This window comes from Nipponia nippon, unplaced genomic scaffold (assembly GCF_047370975.1).
Source record: "Nipponia nippon isolate SJK-2023a ecotype South Korea unplaced genomic scaffold, ASM4737097v1 scaffold_7, whole genome shotgun sequence".
In the NCBI taxonomy this organism is placed as follows: domain Eukaryota; kingdom Metazoa; phylum Chordata; class Aves; order Pelecaniformes; family Threskiornithidae; genus Nipponia; species Nipponia nippon.
In genome coordinates this window covers 9,951,373-9,970,237 of record NW_028262391.1, presented here as the reverse complement: position 1 = coordinate 9,970,237, position 18,865 = coordinate 9,951,373, and the positions used below count along the sequence as shown (strand labels likewise).

The 18,865-nt window shown below is 44.0% G+C and overlaps 2 protein-coding genes across 2 annotated transcripts in view; both read left to right on the top strand.

Moving 5' to 3' along the window:
• LOC148050794 (uncharacterized) overlaps positions 1-3,998 on the top strand; it is a 37,900-nt gene extending 33,902 nt beyond the window's left edge. Inside the window, exons 3-6 of the mRNA XM_087740747.1 lie at positions 231-319; positions 714-774; positions 966-1,346; positions 3,833-3,998. Of these exons, the coding sequence (XP_087596873.1) occupies positions 231-319; positions 714-774; positions 966-1,105 (290 nt within the window). The 3' untranslated portion in view covers positions 1,106-1,346; positions 3,833-3,998. The remainder of the gene's footprint in view (positions 1-230; positions 320-713; positions 775-965; positions 1,347-3,832) is intronic.
• Positions 3,999-5,447: 1,449 nt separating this feature from the next.
• Positions 5,448-17,763, top strand: AADAC (arylacetamide deacetylase). Its single transcript, XM_087739700.1, is given in 7 exon segments — positions 5,448-5,478; positions 5,678-5,811; positions 13,114-13,220; positions 13,222-13,334; positions 14,576-14,645; positions 14,970-15,141; positions 16,297-17,763. Coding segments are annotated over 7 exon segments (1,236 nt in total). The 3' UTR covers positions 16,906-17,763.
• Positions 17,764-18,865: the final 1,102 nt, after the last annotated feature.

Below are 18,865 nucleotides of genomic sequence, written 5' to 3'. Positions count from 1 at the left end.
CCCTGCAATTGCAGAGGTGCTAAAGTTTGGCATGCAAAGGATTTGTCCTCGCCTTTGTGCAGTGCAATCCTGTTTCACCTCTGCTACTAAGTAGTCTTAATCCCGTGCAGTGAAGGACGTGAACCGTGCCCTCTTTAGTTTACCGAGGACAGATTGGAAGACAATTTGATTGTGGTGGGACAAGCAGTATGGTACCATGAAGCTCTTGAACTTGTTGGTATGAAATGCAGCCACTGGAGCCACCAGAGACTCGGGACAACTTGCTATTGAAACACTTCAGTTTGTTGCAGAACAAAATGGCAGCAGTTTAGCACTGAAGGTAGGATGGCTTGGTGAACCACAAAATATCCATTGCTTAAATTAGTAATGTTAACAACTATCTATCTAGGTTTGGTGTGGATTTTCTTTTGTTTGCTTTAATGTTTTGCATTGTTAAGCTGGTTCCTGAATAGCTGTTATTCACTGCGTATTCTTGTGTTGGATGAAGATGTAGTTACAGCAGGTGTGGTGTTGCTGCCTTTCAACGGGTATTTTCAGCCCCACACTGTTGTAATTATACTGATCGTTTAGTGGATGTTGATCAGAGGTATTGAAGGACAGAAGAGGATATTATTGCTTCTTACTACAAGGTTGTGACTTGTTTCACCGAAGGCAAACGTGGACAGTGTTTAATAGCTCCAATGTTGCTTTTCATTCTTTTCCCTCATTCTCAGAGTCTCTGGGTGACGGTCACAGCTGATCCTTGCCCTGCTGAGAGAGAACTTAACATACAGAGTGAGTTTTTCTTACTGGATTTTGAATGCTCTTGAATACTGTTGATTGGTGGAAAGGAAAACTTCTGCAGTGCTGTACTGCCTCCCGGTGGCTTTTCAGTTTATTTCCTAAAATATTGTATTAGAATGAAAAAATCGCTTTGATGTATAGCGTAACTAACTAGAGTATTTATGCTTTTCCTTTCATTCCAGTGCAATGGCTATGGCCACGAGCACCAGCAGCAGCTGGCAGAGGTGCCTGGGATGTCTGGCCTTCTCCTGCTGAAGCTGGGGACAAGTTTCTGCCCTGCCAAGCTGGCTGCCCGCACCGCCACCTGTCCCTGGGGCTGTAGCTATTTTCTTCCCCGCACCCCTCTTCAACACCTGTGTCTCCATCCTTTACTCCCTGGAGCCCTGCCCGGGTGGATCGGGTGCCGGCGGCTGGCCGTCCCCAACCCAGCGTGTCTGTTCCTGGCACGCGCGGGGCAGTGGCATGCCCTGACCCCCTGCCACCCAGGTGGGTAACCGGAGCACGATGAACCTGCTCAGGCGGGGAGTCTGCGTGCCTCTTCCAGCCCCTTGGCTGCTATTTTGGTAAGCTGTTTCTCCCTGCCCCAGTGAAGATGTGACCCTTCTCAGCATGGATGTATAAAAACACCACAGTCATCACAGGATCAAATTAGCATCTATCTTAACAGCGGGGCCCCCCCAGCAGCCCAAGAGGTGCTGTGACCACCAGGAGCACCCCTCGGTCCAGGCAGCACCACATGGGTGATGTGCCCAGCACGTGAGGTAGTGCGTGGGTGGTGCAGGGGACCCCCACGATGCAACCTGGACAAGGACTGCGCTCAGGGCTGCCTGTCAGTAGGGCCCCTGGACAAGTAGACAAGGGTGGGAGGGGGTCCCAGGTGGGGCTGGTCGGGGCCACCTGTGCCCACTAGTGCCCCCGGCCAGGACAGGCACAGGCAATGGTCCTGTGTGACCTGAGGGTCGTCATCCATCATCTGCTAAACGTGTTCCAGTCAGGCTCTGGGTATGACAGCCCTTTAGGCAGTCCATCTTAGAGAGCTGCATGTAGTTCATTGAAATGATATGCAAATTACCATCCCACAAAACAACTGAAGGAAAAATTCAAGGCAGCGATGGGGTGAGTGAGGTGGGAAGTGTCCCCGCTGGTACGTATGGGTGACCTGCAGGAGTGGTACTGCAGCTGGTAGAAGAAAGTGGCCCATGTTTTAAAACTGCAAGGATTTTTTTTATTCCAGAGAATTAAAATCATAGACACAAAAGAAATGTAATGATTGATACATAAATGTAATAAGCTTCTAGCACTCTTGCATTTCACTGACAAAAACTCCCAAATGAGAGTTAACTTTCCAGAGTGTGATGTGATATAAGGCGCTTCTGTACTCCTGCTTTAGGGCTGCACCCTAACTCTGAGCCCGAGGACCCCAGTACAGCTACTGAACCTACGCTAACAGACAAGGGAAAAGACTTATTTTGCAATAAGTCAGATACTAATAACTTTACCCAAATCAATTATTTTTTTCTCTAGAAATAGATCCTATTGACAACAGCAGCCTTAAATGCGGTAAGAGGATTGTGCTACAGTCTTTGATCAATTGTTTGTTTAGGTCTTATATTTTGGACTATATTATTATTAAGGGCTGAGTCAGAACCAGGTTATACTCAATTATTTCCCATTTAGGCTAGATAATACTTTTTTTTGCTGGACATTCTTGCAAATGCTTTCTGCTATGAAGAGGTTTATTTCCTGGTGTGTTTTCCCGAAACAAGCAGTTTCCTAGGGGTCTGTTAGAGCAGAACTTGGTTGAGCTGGATGATTCTTTCACAGTAATGCTGTGAGACTGCAGTAAGTGGAAATGCAACAGGAGTGGAACAGAGGTGAGGAGGTACTGCTGTTACCAACAGAATAAGTTATAAGCCCACATATTTCTTTCTTCCAAACCACAGCTTGAAAATTCAATCTGATGTCGCAATACTTATTTTTAGCAGGGCTGATTTATTGAGGTAGCAGGTCAGTGTCTGAGCTAGTTTATGCAAGTCTTTCCATGGCTGTGCAATAGGCAGTGACAGGCAATGCCACCCGCCATCATCTGTGTCATGGAGCACATGGCTGTGGCTGCAGAGGATGCTGGCTCTGGGCAGGGCTATGCTTCGATTGCTCTTCTTTCCATTGCAATTTTAACCCTGGCTTTACTCCACTTAAGTTTACATTAATTTTTTTCTTTCCTTATTTTTTTGAGACGCCAGTAGCTTGGAATATATGAAAATGCAGAAGATAGGAAGGAAGGGCACGCTGCATGACTCTTGTTGGTATGCTATATGCAGGAAGAGCAGCAAAACAAAGTTTCTTTGCTTTAGAAAGCAGTGAGTAGCGGGAAAGTATGTGATGCAACAGCAAATTGTCAGTGGTGGGTGCTGGTGCAGGGCTCTGAAAAGCAGCAGCAGTGTGGAAGCTAGATATTGGGGTGTAACACCAAGCGTAATTGCTGCATGGAATTGATCTGGATTTTAATGTTCATGTGTTTCATTTGGCACCCCATCCCCCTGTTTGAGAGGAGTCTTGTGCTGCCTCTGCTGGTCCCTTCTACTGAAAGGGCTCTAATAAAATTGGCATGATGTGGGCACTTCCATATGGAAGTTGATGCTTTAGGATTGCCTTGGGCAAATGGTGATTTCAATTTATTATTCTTTTTATCCAGTATTACTGTGAATTAGTGTAGGTTGCTGTGGTGGTTCACTGGAGGGCAGGAGGACTGGCTCTGCCAGGAGATTAGATGTTGGTATCTGAAGGCTAAGCACTGTGAGCTCTTGCCTAATCCGAAGGTGAACCTGGGGCAAGGATACTGCATAGCACGTGGTCTAACTGCACGCTTGCCAGTGCTGAAACAGCGAGTGGTGGTCGCGCAGAGCAAGCTGTCCTGAGAGCTCCTGTTGCTCCTGGGGAGGGACAGAGGGAGGACAGGGCTTTGTCCTCCATTCCTCTTCACCGGGCTGTGCCTTCTCTTCTCCTGTTGCCTAAAATACAGCTCCTTTATCTGTGTTTTGCCTTGCAGCCTCCAAAGCCAGCCCCTGAGAAACGGGCAATCTGAGCTACAGAAAAGAGAAGATGGGGTTTGCTGATCTGCTTGTCCAGCCCCGTGTGTACACACATGTTAGTGCATGTGTGCCTGCTGGGAACACACGTTCAGAGCGATGGCGTTTGTCTTCCCAAGTAACCATTACGCGTGATGGAGCCCTGCGTTCCTGCAGATGGCTGAACACCTGCCTGCTGATGGGAAGCAGTGAATGAATTCCTTGTTTTGCTTTGATTGCATGCGTGGCTTTTGCTTTACCTATTAAACTGTCTTTATCTCAACCCACGAGTTTTCTCACTTTTACTCTTTTTATTCTCTCCCCCATCCCACTGAGGGGGGAGTGAGCGAGCGGCTGCGTGGGGCCTGGTTGCCAGCTGGGGTTAAACCACGACAGGCCCCACGCTGGGCACCAAAAAGGGCTGTCGTGGTTTAACCCCAGCCTGCTCGCTGGTGGGGTGAGAAGCAGAAAAGGCCTTGACTCTGTGCAAGCACTGCTCAGCAGCAACTAAACCATCCCCGTGTTATCAACACTGTCTCCAGCACAAATCCAAAACATAGCCCCATACCAGCTACTATGAAGAAAATTAACTCCATCCCAGCCAAAACCAGCACATGGGGAAAGAAAGACTCAGAGTAAAATCTTTACTGATTATTAAGGGCAGCTTTTTTGCACTATACAAAAAATTTAACTGCTTTCCCTTTTTCATTTGGAAAAGTTGAAAAAAAGCAGGGAAATATTTTCAGGTACATAACGTTTTCAGGTATCATAACAACCACACATGAAAAAGATCCTAGGCTATTGTAATAAATTATGATTCATTTATCATCACTGCAAATCAGCTCCAATTCAGAAATAAGTTTCACCATCATGCGAGAGCTCAGTCCCAACAAAAGCCATGGCCTGTCTACCCTTCTCTGGCACTTATCTGTGCCTGGCAGCACTGCCAGGTGGAGTTAAACCATGACAAAGAAATAACTCGAATTTCAATTGAGCTTTTTACTTTTTCAGTTTATCTCTAAAGCAGGGCTCTAGGTGCTGCAGCCATTCTTTTTACCTCTCCTTCTGTGTGCCTGTGCTTGTAGTGTTTCCTCAGTGGAATTATTACCTATTTCCAAGTCCACCCTGTGCAGAAGTGGTTGCTTCTGGGACATGCAAAGAAATCTCCTAATCCTGAAAATAATGGCAATTAAATCTGATTGTTCAAATATTAATCACAAACCCTGTAAAAGATTTTTTTTTTGTCAAACCTGTTATTGCACAACTGCTTTGGTGTGTTAGTACAAGACGAAGGGCGTGCTTTTGCCAAAGCAGGAGGTGCTTGTTATTGCCTGCGAAATGAGTGGGTTACATGCTGCTGCAGTCCGATCTCGTTGGGTATCTCTGTAAGCTGGGCTGTGTTTGAACAGCTGCATTATGAAGCAGCAGCTAATAGCTCCCAAGTATTCATTGCATCTTCTTGCATTTGAATGTCACTTTGTGGCAGCCCTCGGTTCACAGGCCATGTTCTGTTCCTTATTTTTCAGCTGTCTCTTTCCCTCCTGCTGGCTGTTGCTGCCAAATGCAGGACAGGGTGATGGGGGTGTAGTAGCTTCGATGTTTAATCTGGAGTTGAAGTACCAGCTTGGTAAACTCTGAGTGGCTGAAAGCATCGCTGAAGAAACATGTTTTCACGGGAGCAGCATGACAGAGTAACCTCTGCCCCGGGTGATCACCCCAGAAATCACCTCCTGGCTGGGATTAACAAAACACGGGATTAACTTTGCCCTATGCGTGTGTGCTGGCTTGTAGCTGTTAAGAGTCTGCGAGAGTGCTTAATCGGTCAGTCTGGGAGGAGCTGTGCCTCTTCCTCGCCTCTGCCCTCATTGCTTACTCCATCTACGCCCCCATCCCCGAGGACCTCGAGGACCCCTGCAAAGTGATGCTCATTGCGACTGCCTTCAGGACTGCCAGCCTTCTGGTGAGTTTGGTGCTGGGCTTGGTGCAGGGCTGGCCTGGTGGAGAGACAGCTACAGAGCAGAGGGCATTCTCAGTGCCGCTATGGCTAATAGAGATATGGCGATATATACGTGTCATACATATATAGATATATATCTGGTAATACACTAAGTGAAGGGCAACGGTATCTGAAATTAAGCATTAAACTTAGTGTAACTATGGCTATAAAGAAACTTAGATTTAATTGTGCAATCTTGAAAAAAGGACACTCAGAGTAACTCGAAATGTGATATGTAGTGTGGATATGGATAGATAAGTGGAAACAAGTTTATTTTGCTTTACAGTCCTTTGCAGCTGAAGCACCGCTCCTTGAATTTTTCCTGTTTCTCAGAACCTGTATATTGAGCTTCCTCAGAAGTATTGTATTGGGTGTCAGAGAAGGGGAAACTAGACCACTTCTTAAAAACTGTTTTTGTGGTTTCATAGGAATCTGCTGACAGCATGAGCCTAAAAACTACACAAAGCTAATTATAGGGATGACAATGCTAGAGCATGTAGAAATTGAGATATATATGAAAAACTTTTTTTAATACCACTGTAATCTTGCCTACCAAAAAATGGTATCTAGCTAAGCAGCACAGAACCATATGTCACAGTCTGGAAAGGCAGTGGTATTATACCCCTATCTGTAGTTATATAGCAATATTTACCAACAGTGTGGTCCTTATGTCTTCCCATGCTATTTTTATATATATTACATCCCTGGCTTCTGCTTCATTTCAGTCATTTTATACAGCCATTTCAAACATACGTAAATAATCTGTGAGGCTGCACACCATGCATAAATAATAGTGCTGTAGTTCCCACCTTGTAAGTACATTCGACTGGAAGCTGTTTTGAATCCAGCCTGTACGTAATATACAATGGTGGCTGCAGCAGTGTAACCAAAACCTAAAACCAAAGGTCGAAGGTGAAGGTTTGGGGGGCAGGAGAGGGGCTGAGTGTTGCAGACATCTTTCTGGGTGGCTACAAACATTTTGAGACTGCTTTTTTCTTCACTGTAAAACATATTGAAAGGAGGGTCTAAGGAGCCAGGAGAGAGGTTTCTAGTTTTGCTTGAGGGATGCAGCTGAAAGGCTTGTCCGCTGCGGGCACAAACACCCGGGCTGTTTGCTCCGAAGTGTACGAGTTTGGGATTTTGCCTTTTCTGTTGTTTCAGTTAAAGTGCGGTGGGTATGGTTTTCAAAATCTGAGAGCCACCTCTTTTATGATTTTGCTGGTGGAGGCAAGGGTGCATGTTTTCTTGGGATGTCTCCTAAACATCACACAGTATCTAAAAGCCGTTGTCGATCTCTAGAGCCATTCCCGCGTCAGACAGCCTGTGGTTGCGGTGGAGACCTCTTCTTGGGTCTGTACAGCCAGCAGAAGGAAGGGGGGGTGGAAGATTTTTTTTTTTTTTTGTCTATGTGTGTTAATTCATGGACTATTTGCTGCTTCCTCGTTTGTTTTGATCTTCTGGTTTGAGTTCTGAGTGGTGGGAGATGAAGTGGTGAGAAAGAAACTGTAGTCTTTGCTTTTGATGTGCTACCTTGCTTCTTCTCCTCTTAAGTCTCCTCTTGGAGGTAGCCTGCAAGGAGAGTGTGTGCACAGATAACTCATTTCCCCAGGAACACCTTGTGCCTGCTCGCTAGGACCTGTAGCCTTCAGCACGGCAGTGCTAAATACTCAACAAGCAGAAGCATTTTCTTTCAGTGTTGGAGGATTATGTGTTTTTGCTTTAAAATGGAGTTAGTGTCTTTCACAGCTGTTGCATTGGCTGCCTGTTAAGCCTAAGTCTGTTAGCAGCAGCTGTGGTGTGGAGCAAGCGTGTTTTGTAACTGTGCTCTGATCTCATGCAGAACCATAATCCTAAGGGACTCTGACAAAGACAGCCTCCCTGGAGCTGCACTGGTGCAAATTAGATTTGAGATGGCTCTAAGGCGTCCTAAATACGTTCTGAACTGTCATCTGATTATAGGGCAACAATTTATAATCACTTAATAGTAAGTCTAATTTTGCAGAGGGGACCCTAGTTTAGTCTTTCTGACTCCTTGACGTTGGTTTGAAAGAAAGGTAAATAATACTGCCATGGTCAGACACTCCTGACCAGGAGGGTCTTCTCTTCAAGCTCCCAAAACAACATGCCAAGAAAGCCATGAAATGGCAAATTCTATCCTTCATCTTCTGTGCTTTAATAGGTCCTGGGGAGCTCTCCAGCTTCTGTGCCAAACTGTGCGAGATTTCCTTTGATTTCGGGTTTCCTGGCCTGGACGAGTAACTGGTTTGAATAAAAGGCTGCTTTCAAAGTCTCTGCCAGGCACGGCAGTGAGTGCCGAGGGGCTCCAAAGGCCGGTCAGAGGCTCGTGGTTAGATCTTGCCATGGGTTAGCCTGCAGGGGATTGCAGCCATGCTTGGTTTTGCTGGTGTGCCCATCCTGCGGTGTGCTGAAGAGTCCATTTGTACCCATCTTATTGCAGAAGGGAGACTGGGAATGTCTCCATTCGCATGTTCATGTTATAATGTCTCAGGTCTATATGTTGTCTAGCTGGAGGACAGCCTCCAGCTAAAAGAATAAACCAGCCAGTTTCTGTGGTGCTTAAGCACAAAATTCTTCATGTATTTTCAGTGCACACAGTCTAAGATAAAACATATGAAGGAAGTATAAAATGCAATACATCTTTCTTCCTAGCTGCATGTTTCCCTGGCTGCAGTTCTGTGAAATCCTCCCAAAGCTGCTTCCATCCGTCCTCTCTCTCGCTCTCCCCTCACGAGCAGTGAAATCCAGATTCGAGCCCTTTACAGCCCCACTCACTAACTGCCTGTCTTTATCTTCAGCTGACAGAAAGCTTCACCTGGAGGGGTGCCTCTGTCTGAACTATTGCCTGTTCAGATAAATAAGCTGCTAAAAGCAGTGTCAGGCTCTCTGCCTGCCAAAGCATAGCTGGGGCTCCCTTCCTCATAAATAGGTTTTTCTTTTTTTCATCTTTCCTGCCATGCTCCCCTCATGGAAGACAGAGAAAGTGACTGTGGAAAATGCTTTCCAAAGCACAAGGAATAAAAACCCCCAAGTGGTTGGTTTTCCTCTTACCCCTGTAACATGCAGTAATCTCAGATCTGGGACAATGAGACTTTTCAGATGAGGGTATGATTTCCTTTTATTTCTATATGGTAATGGCCTTGAAACCACAGGCAGTAGACCAGTGGTTTTCCACAATGTAAAAATGTCTGCTTGTGGAAAAAAACAGCTCTGAGGGCATTGGAAAGCTGCAGTCCTGAAGCTGAGGGAATTCCTCCCAACCCGGGGGAGTTTCACAAGCTCAGTGGAATTACAGCAGGACTCACTGTGATTTATGTATTTATCTTTTCAAGATGCTAATCCTCAGGGAAAATACAACAGCTGAGAAATAGTAATGTAAACTGTGTAATCACTGTGGATAAAAATATGCAGTTTTGGCATGTGTACGTATTTGTCTTCATTGAGCTTATGAGGAGACCTGATTTTTCCTTCTGCCCTCTGTGCCAGTTACTGCCTGTTTGTGTTCACCTCGATTCCAACCCAGAGAGTTTGGCTCTTGAGAGCTCCCAGCATCGCTTGGTCCCAGTCTTCCGAGAGGTGACCCTTAAATATGGTGGTGATTGCTATCAAGTGTTGTCAGTAAGGTCTTACCTGTATTCTCTTTTCTTCTAACTTCTGGGAAAAGTAGGTTTTATATAGAAGATGATTAAATAGTTGATTTAAATATAATTTCAAGAAAAAAAAATACAAAAAAGCAAAACAAGCAGGTTTAGATTGTATTATTTGCAACATCAAACCCTGAATACCAGATGTTACACCTTTCAAGAGGTGATCAGTTAAAGCGTGGGGGGCTTCTTTGCGTGTTGGTTTTACATTCTTCCTGGGAAGAACAAAGCATCTCTTGGAAAGCTAAACTTCTGACAGGTTCTGCACCAGGCTGGGCTATTTTATTTCTTATTAAACTCAAACCTGCTTTGAGTTTAATCTGTTTTTCACCTTCAGATAACGTATAAGATGGAATTTGGTTTTATTACTTAATCATTTCTGTTGCTACATGATGAGGGAGTTACGAGACTTGTGTGGGAAGCTGGGTCACGTCCCCTGTCGCTGGGGGCGGTTATGGAGGTGCCAGTGGCGGGTGCAGCAGACGGCGATGGCCGTCGGTAGCAAACTGTGGCACAATGCTTGCACGTCCCCACGGCTGCGCTGGTGCAGGCAGGGCACGGACCTGGAGACCAGGCCGTGGAAATGACCCACGTAAAAAGCTGAGCGTGCTGTGTGCGTGCACACGCAAACCGGCAACGCTAATGTCAACGTTGGGCATTTCCCAATGCGCTTTCCTTTCTGAACAATTGATAACACAGTGCTAGCGACAGTCACAGGAGTGTTTGTTTTACTAAAAAGTTCCAATGAGTTTAAGAAACTTAGGCCTGTTGTTAATTCAGTTATCTTCCAAACCAAGCATTCTGATCAAAGTGCAATTACAGGAATGTTTGAGAATTGTACAGTGGCCTGAAATGTAGAAAAGTGCTTCTATTATCACAGAGTGTCAGGTCTTAATTTTCTGAGTGTTTAACTGGACCATGCACAAGAGCAGTGCATGTTAAACTGAAAAGTAATATGCAAATTAGTTTGAAATTTCTTCTGATTTTCTTGAAATGAGCTATAAATTTAAGCTCTTAGTTCACTTTCAGGAAGTCAGATAGCAAATGGCTTTCAAGCAAATTTGAAGTTGTGTTCTTCATACCTATCATCTAAAAAAATAAACAAAACACCCTCCCCAGCTATTCCTTAATATATTATTAGGAATTAGATAATATAATGCTCCCAAATCATGAAGCGGTCCATGTTATTTTTACCTTCTAGCTGCAAGTAGCTCCAGCAGCCCATTGCCATAGCATATTGTGGTTTAAGGAGGCTACACATGATAGGGTTTCCTCATACTGCCAGCGTTTTGCATGGCTGAGATCACGCTCTAGTCACAGTCAATCTCTAATGTGGCTAAATTTTTGTTTAACTAGGTATTTACACTGTCTTTCACAGTATAGAAAATTAAAGCTTTATTTTTCTTCCAGTCGTTGTGACATTATTCTTTTATGTCATTTTGTTGTATATTACAAATTTTTAATGTGTTTTTGGAATACCTTTCTAATATCTTAAAAGCAATGCGAGACGTTTCTTTCAACACAATTTAATGAGGAGGAAAAAAAGGGGGGGGGGGGAAGCAGTGAGATTTATGTATAAGCAAACACTGGTCACATCTTTACTTGTTGCAGTTCCCCGGAGACAGCTGTGAGGAAATGTGACGCCTCCTTTGGGGAGCTGTTGGTTTTGGAAGGAGTAGTTGGGATCTGCATTTCTAGCACAGTCCGTAGCAAATGCCTTTAGAAATGTTTTCGCTTGGATTCACTCTTGTCTACCAAAGACTCAGTATAATGGAAGCTAGCACAATTTTTTTAAAAAGTTTTATGTTCAAGATTTAAAATAATCTGTGTGTGAAAGGGATTCTGAAATGCTTTTATCTGTGTAAATTGGCACAATGTCAGACAGCCAAAGCTGCCAAATATTAATCTTTAGACCTTGCATTTCACCTGCAGGTTTACTTGCTAGGGTTTGGTTTTTTTGTTTTAATTTTATTTAGCATCTTAGAATAACTGTAATTAATTTGGAGCCATAGACCTTCATAATAAATGTTTTAAAACATGAATTTCAAAAGAAACTGCTTTAACAGTATTAAAAGTTGGCAAATTTCTTGGTTCTGAAATCCCTGAACCACATCACTTTTCTTCCATCAGGGAATTTCTGTGGAGCCCATTGGGAAAGTTTTCCTTGCCCTTTGTGTAGCTCTGCTGGGGGCACTGACGATGCTCAGGGGCATCGATGACCTCCCCTGCTCTGTCTACCTCAGAGGGCTGCACAGGGGCTGGGGCTCCAGTGCTGCTGTACAGCTGGGGTAGATTCAAGATTTTTTGGGGAAAAAGAACCTTTTAAGAAAGTTAACCCTACAGGTATTTTTTGAGACCCCCCAAACTAATGCACTTATCAGGCAGACAGCGATCCTGGTTAGCATCCTCCTCCTGGAGGATGGTCCTGCTGGCCCTGTGGAGTCTCTCCCTGGGTCAGGGAGTCACTGGGATCATCCTTGGTCAGAGTCGGGCTGGAGCCAGAGCTGGGTGACCGCAGTGATGCTGCTCTAGAGCTGTACTTCTGTCAGTTCGTGAGGTGATTCCCTGTTGAATGGTCAGAGGGCTGGTGAGAATCAAAACATCGGTGGCAGGGTTATTTTGAGCTTTTTATTATGAAATATCAAACCAATGTAAGGAAAGGATTTGCATGGCTCAGACAAAGGTGGATCCTCCTCAAGGATGACAGTGCAGGCAATAGCTTCAGAAGGTATAGTGGCATAGGTAGCATGACAAAATTTTGTCTCATCTGCTGACCATGTGGAACGGAAAATAAACACACAACTCAATTCTTGTTCTGCTGTTCAGTAGGGGCACTTCTTCATTACATAGAAAAACAGAGGTATGTAACCAATAGAATTTTGATGTAAACTGAAGAAATTAAACAGAGCTGGACCGTGGTAAAGTGGCAAAGATGTACTTCTGCCTTTTTAACATCCCAAAGTAGAGAAAATATTTTCTTTTAACAAGGCAAAGGTACTCATCTCTAAATGATGCTCCTTGGCTACTGGGATGGAACTGATCATTAAAAATCGTTGTGCAGTTTGAAGTCAAATTTGTTGTATCCTTGTATTTGTGCCACCGGTGTCCTTGGCATCCTGAAAGTACTGGCTGCTTTTGCTTCTGCAGTTCATTACAGGAACAGGTATTACTTGGTTTTGTGGTAAGCACCTGGAAAAACGAGGAGGTCTGGCTCATTGAGCAGACCCTCATGTTGGGTCTCGGGAGGTTTCAACTGATTCTGCTTTCTTCCACATCCTCTGTTGTGTCCTAGTTGTCCTCTATGCCTGTGCTTCCAGTCATTGCCTTAGCACTGACAGGCAGTGGTGTCCCCCTGGGCTGCCTTCCAGCCACTGCCACTGAGCTTCACATGGAAGCGCATAAGGTAAGGGAGTTGAACAGCTCAGGCTGGACAGCGTGACAGTGCGAGACAGTGTCTCCTCCGAGTCAGCAGCATTCGGCTTAGCGACTTCTACAGCAACTTTACAGACTTGTACAGAGTATCAAATGGCTTTGTGGAAATTTAATCTCTGAGAGTAACTAAGGCTGTACTTAAAATACTGTTTTCCCTTGTCTTGGGCTTTAGGCTGAGGCTGCTGATTGGCTGGGTCTGATGGACCTTTCGGAAGCTCTGACGCTGATGGCAGCTGCTGAATACATCCCACCCACATCCGATGAAAACGTCACTGTGACGGACAGAGTTCAGCAACGTTGCTGTCCGTCTGTATCTGCCCAGAAAGCCATCTGATGGGCTTAGAAGGGCGGTGATCTATTTCCATGGCGGAGGATGGAGTCTAGGGCAGGCAGGTAAGCTCTTCTCTGCCCATACTGGGGGTCTGTATGGAAGATCTCAATGGCCGTTGTTAAGTGCTGCCTTTTATTTTACAGGAGAGGGTCAGGGAACTGGTATTTCACCAGTTAAAATGCACCAGCTCGGGGCAGGGTGGTCAGTGTATCTTGAGGTGGAGGGCAAAGGGTCTGGTCCAGGGCTCCGCTTCTGTCATGGTGTTTTATCTGCTGCCCCTGGCTTGGTTACATGGTGTTAGGGGGAGAAAAGGACAAAACTGAGTATCTTAATACGGAAAAGAACATCCACGTAGGGGTAAAAATCAAATGGAGATGCAGAGACTGGGGGTTTCCTTGGTTCCCAGAAGCTTGATTCTCAGACACTTCCTCATACTTCTTGCTTGGGGAAGGTCGGGGGTATTTATTGTCTCCTGAAATCTATTTTAGGGAGTTTTGCCATATCAGAATTCATCTATTACTGCATCTTTTTCTCATTAATGTGCTCCTAGGCAGGCAAGTGTAACCAAAATCAAAGAAACACAATTGCGCTATCAGTGCTTATCTGATGCTTGTTGTTTTTCCATGTTATGCCCAGAGGGGCTTTCTAAAATGTTTTAGTTCAGTGTGCCATGCTTTTGCTATTACTTTTTCATGGGAATGATTCATCTTCCCTTCCAGTTGCATTCTCCCCTAGAACACATCTTCTGCTTCTCTTTGCTGCCATTCAGTGCTTTACATAAATGGATATAAGTTATCATCTTGGCCATCACCCAAACTGGCATTTTGTGTAGTAGGTATGGCTGACATTCCCAACAACCAGTCCATAGCTTCAGTTGTTGGACTGCTTGTTTCAGGGAGAACGAGCCAAAATATTTTTCCCGGGCAAGCTCTTTAATTTTGGTCTGAATGTGTATGTGTAGCCGAGAGCTTGATCTGGCCCCTGGTGTACATCTTGTTTCCATTTTTCTCTGCCATAAAAGCTGAGCTTCCAGGACTTTGTATTGTGTAGTGCTCAGAAGTGTAAATAATGTATTTTGCCCACCCTTTTGGGTAGCATTCAAGCAATGGTTGGATTACTTCTTTTCAGTTTGTGCTTCTGGCTAAACCCGCGTGTGCTGCACTTGCGTTGTGCTGCTGCAGAGGCACAGGCGGGTGGAGGCTTTGGAAAGTTCACCTGAAAGCTTCTGCAAAGAGGAACATGCTGTCGTGTATCTGTTTGTTCTCAAATGTGCTGGAATATATTCTGACTCGTTTCATTTCAGGCACGAAATCCTATGATTATCTGACAAGATGGACTTCAAACAGGTTAAATGCTGTCGTGGTATCGGTCAAGTAAGAGATTCTCCTTGATGGGTTAGGAATAAATTAATCTATTTCAATTAACCTAATTTTGCGATATCTTTTTTTGATCATGTGCTTTCCTGCTAGCTTTAAGTATTTGTAAACAAAAGCTGTCAAGGTTGCAGTGGTGAGTTGTGGGTGGTGGTTATTTTGGATATTGCTTTATGAAGTTGGGTGGGTAATAAAATACTTGATCCTCCGGGATAGACAGTTCCCATTTTGCTGGGCACAGAAAATAATAAACACTCACCAACTAAGGCAGATGCTTTCTCTATAAATAGCAGGAAGTAACACACTTCTACTTGCCTCTAACAGTTACAGGTTGGCACCTAAATACCATTTTCCCGTTCAGTTTGAAGATGTGTATTCTGTAACAAAGTCCTTCCTCCAGAGCAGTGTCCTCTCCCAGTATGGGGTGGACCCAGATCAGGTCTGTGTTGCAGGAGACAGTTCAGGTGGCAACTTAGCTGCAGCTATGGCACAACAGGTAAAAAAAAAAAAAAAAAAGCTGGTTTGCTAGCTCTTTTTTTTTTTTTGTCATTTCATGATCTCTTACAAAAGGCTAACAAAAACCTCTGCTCAAAGTAAGTGCACCTCCCAAATGTCTCTTGTGGTCCGTGTACACAGGACATCACGCAGCCTGTAGGACTGTTAGTGAGGGCTCTGAGTTCCCAGCCCAGCAAGTTCACTTGAGCTATTTAATGGCATCAAAGTAGCTTTGATGCCATGATGTTCTCCAGCCTTTATACCCTAAAAAAAGGCGCTCTGCCCTACAATTAGGGCATATATCACTCTATCCTTAAGCACATTTTGACTGGTTTAGGTATGTTGTTTGAAAAGGGAATTTGAGCAATTTGACTCATCTACATGTAAACAGCAGCAAAAAAATAAGAGGACTAAATGTTCCAGTGTCATTTGATCACACACCGTTTCAGTGCCTTTTGCACTTCTCACTCAGGTTTATTAAATAAAGTCAGTGCGATGTTGTTGCTCTCTTGAGAAGTTACTTGGATTGTAATGAATCTCACTTGGAAAGGCTGTGAATTTGCTGTGGATGCTGAAGGCAGAAGATGAGGGAGAAGGTGGAAATTTATGAGCGAAGAGGGAAAAAGGATGACACATAAGAAATATCAGTGTTCAATTAATCACATCTTATTTTTCACATGTCTAAAGTGCACAGAATCGTAGTTGTTCGAGTTCTAACACCTCAGGGTTAAAAAAAAAAATCAAACAGATGGATAAGCTCTAAATTGTGTGAAATGGTTAAAGAAGCCTCAGAAATTTGCAATTTTTAAGCTATAAGAGGAGAAATTTTCTGTAGTTATAGAAAAAGCATTTGTTACTACTTCAGAAAGCATCAATGCTTCAAAAAGAGTATTTTCTTGTTATCCTTCAAGATCAGAAATAAAATGAAATTATATTTGATGTTTGAGAATTTTTAATACAACATACTGCTTTAGGTGACCTGCCTATGAATTTAGAATTTCCTTAAATTAATCTATCCTAGTTTTATTGATGATCTTGTTTTGCTTATGTTGTAAAATGTGCGTCTTAATTCCTTACTTTTAAGATCTTATGTCAGTGTGGGAGAAGCAACACTTTTTAACTGACTTTTTGTAATTATTTCTATTTTCTTCTACAGCTGTGAGAGGACTCTGAAGTCAAAACTAACCTCAAAGCCCAAGCTTTGCTTTACCCTGTTCTTCAATCCCTTGACCTGAATTTGCCATCTTACCAAGAAAATGGAAACGAGATCATTTTACCCAGGTGGCTTACGGTCAGGGTCTGGAGTGGGTATTTCACTTCTGATCCATCTCTTAGGGAAGCGATGGCCTCCAACAGGCATGTCCCGGTTGAATCGAGCCACTTGTTTCAGTTTGTAAACTGGAGCAATTTGCTGCCTGAAGAGCTGAAGAAAGACTATGTTTACACCAGTCCCACCTACGGAAGCTCTGAGCTTGCACAGAAGTACCCAGGGTTTCTGGATCCGAGGGCGGCCCCACTGCTGGTGAGCGATGCCCAGCTACGCGGGCTGCCCCTCAACTACATCCTCACCTGTGAGCACGACGTCTTACGGGATGATGGATTCATGTATGCTGAGCGCCTCCGGGCGGCGGGTGTTCCCGTCACGCATGATCATGCCAAGCGTGCCTTTCATGGGGCAATGATATTTGTCTTGAGTCCAACCGACTTAGCTGTAGGGCACCGGCTGTTGAACAGATATATCGAGTGGTTAAATGAGAATCTATGAGTTGAAAATGTTGCTCTAGTATGCCTAACTTGCATTCACTGGGTGCGATGGAGGAGCGTAGGAGAACAGGAGCTATGTGAGTTCTTGGGCATGGTTGCTGTCTTCGTTGTGTTGCCCCGCAGTGTCTGGACTGAGCGTTTTTCATTTTCTCTGGCAGCACAGTTCAAGGGAAGCACTTGAAAACCAAATGGGACGGCTGTAACACAGTGCAAATGTTGTTTTGTTGTTGTAGTTTTGGTTGTGTGTTTTGTGTGTTTTTGGTTTTTTTTTTTTTTTAAAGCATCTGTCTTACTCAGTAATTACTTTCTTTAATCCCTGTACTAGAAGGAAATAGTGTAACAAAACAGCACTGGATATTAATCAGATAAAGGAAGACTGTGAAGGTCCTAGCCTTACAATAGCACTGTTGTATGTTTTATGCTCTACTTCAAGTTATGTATCCTGTGTTCTAATTATCCTTAAAATGTTTAGCAGTTTTTACATACAAATTTTTAAAAATAAAGTTAGCTTAGTAGCCTTACAGGCTTGAAGAAACACAATTCAGCTGTCAGTCTTAAACAAATATCCTTATATGAAAGTTTTGTGTATTAAATATAAACCCTAAAAATTTTGAATGATGAATGCACGCATTGGTTGGCTATTGGTTTTAAATTGACCACAACACACCACAAACATGTACTTCTAGCATCCTGCTTTTTTCTGTTGCATAAAAGATACTGAATCTTCAAAAATTCTGGGTTTTTTCTGTGTGTGCGCAGCCTGTTTAGATGGAATGTATACAGAATGATTGCTGTATTTTTCTTTTTCAACTTTATTATGTTGAATATAAAAATTAAACTTCGATTCAAATCAATGTAATTTTTGTCACTCAAGTATCCCATTTATCGGAAAGGAATAACAAGTTGGCTTTAGTACACACAGTAGCTATTGCAAGCAACCAGGACCAAACCCAGGGAGATGTTGATTTACTTCTGCTATTATCGTTAATATGAATACTTAGTAATACTCGACTGTGGTTGTTGAGGAGAGAAACAAGAAGCGGTTGAGTAGGTGTCTTTTATCAAGAAAAGGATGGTGAAGCTTGCGACTGGGACGGAGATCAGTGGGGAGCTGAGCCTGGCCTGGCTGTGGGGAGGGCTGGGCCAGGGCTCCTGCTTGCCCCACGAGACAAGGTCAGAAAATCGGGTTTAGTGTTGCAGCAGGAGCATTCTGTGTGTCTCCTTCTGTAATCCATCCTTGAAATGGCGAGTGCCTTACTGCCAGCATACCAGGATTGAAATGTACTATGGGACTCAAAAGCATCTTGTATAGCCCACATACACAGCAGTGCAATGTGCTTGCATGTTTGCACATCCTCAGGACATATGTGTGCTCGTACAAGCTCCCAGCATATTTGGGAAGTTATTTCTCATGGCATGCTCCATAATGCTGCCAGCAGGTCCTGGCTCTTGCCCATGGGACTGGGCTCATATCTGCTGGCAGCAGATATCTCCGCTGTAGTTTTAACTCTCTCTCATTTGGAATTAAAGTATTCCTGAGGAAGTAGAGACTTGGGGTTTTGCCTCAGTAACACCTTTGGTCCGACTTTTTATACAGTAATATGGTCATGTCCAGAAGAATATTCCTCAGGTTGGGTATTTCCAATGCTGTAAACGCTAGCAGGGTGAACCGAGTTGGCCTTTAGTCACTGTCAGTGATCCTTTCTGTGAGTTTTACAGGCTGCTTTATTCTTTCTTCCATATAAATGGCAGAAAGACTTGCTTAAAAGAACATTTGGAGAGGACAGTTATTTTGTTTGTGTCGAGGGGACGTGTACAAAGCCGGGATATGAAAGCAGGCATCCCTCAGCGGGTTACATTGCTGTCACAGATATTGGCTTTGAGTCTTCTCCTTCCCTGCAGGCACTGGGACACCACTGATAAAGCGGCATTAGTCTTGTTGAAGTGTTGGGCACAGCTCA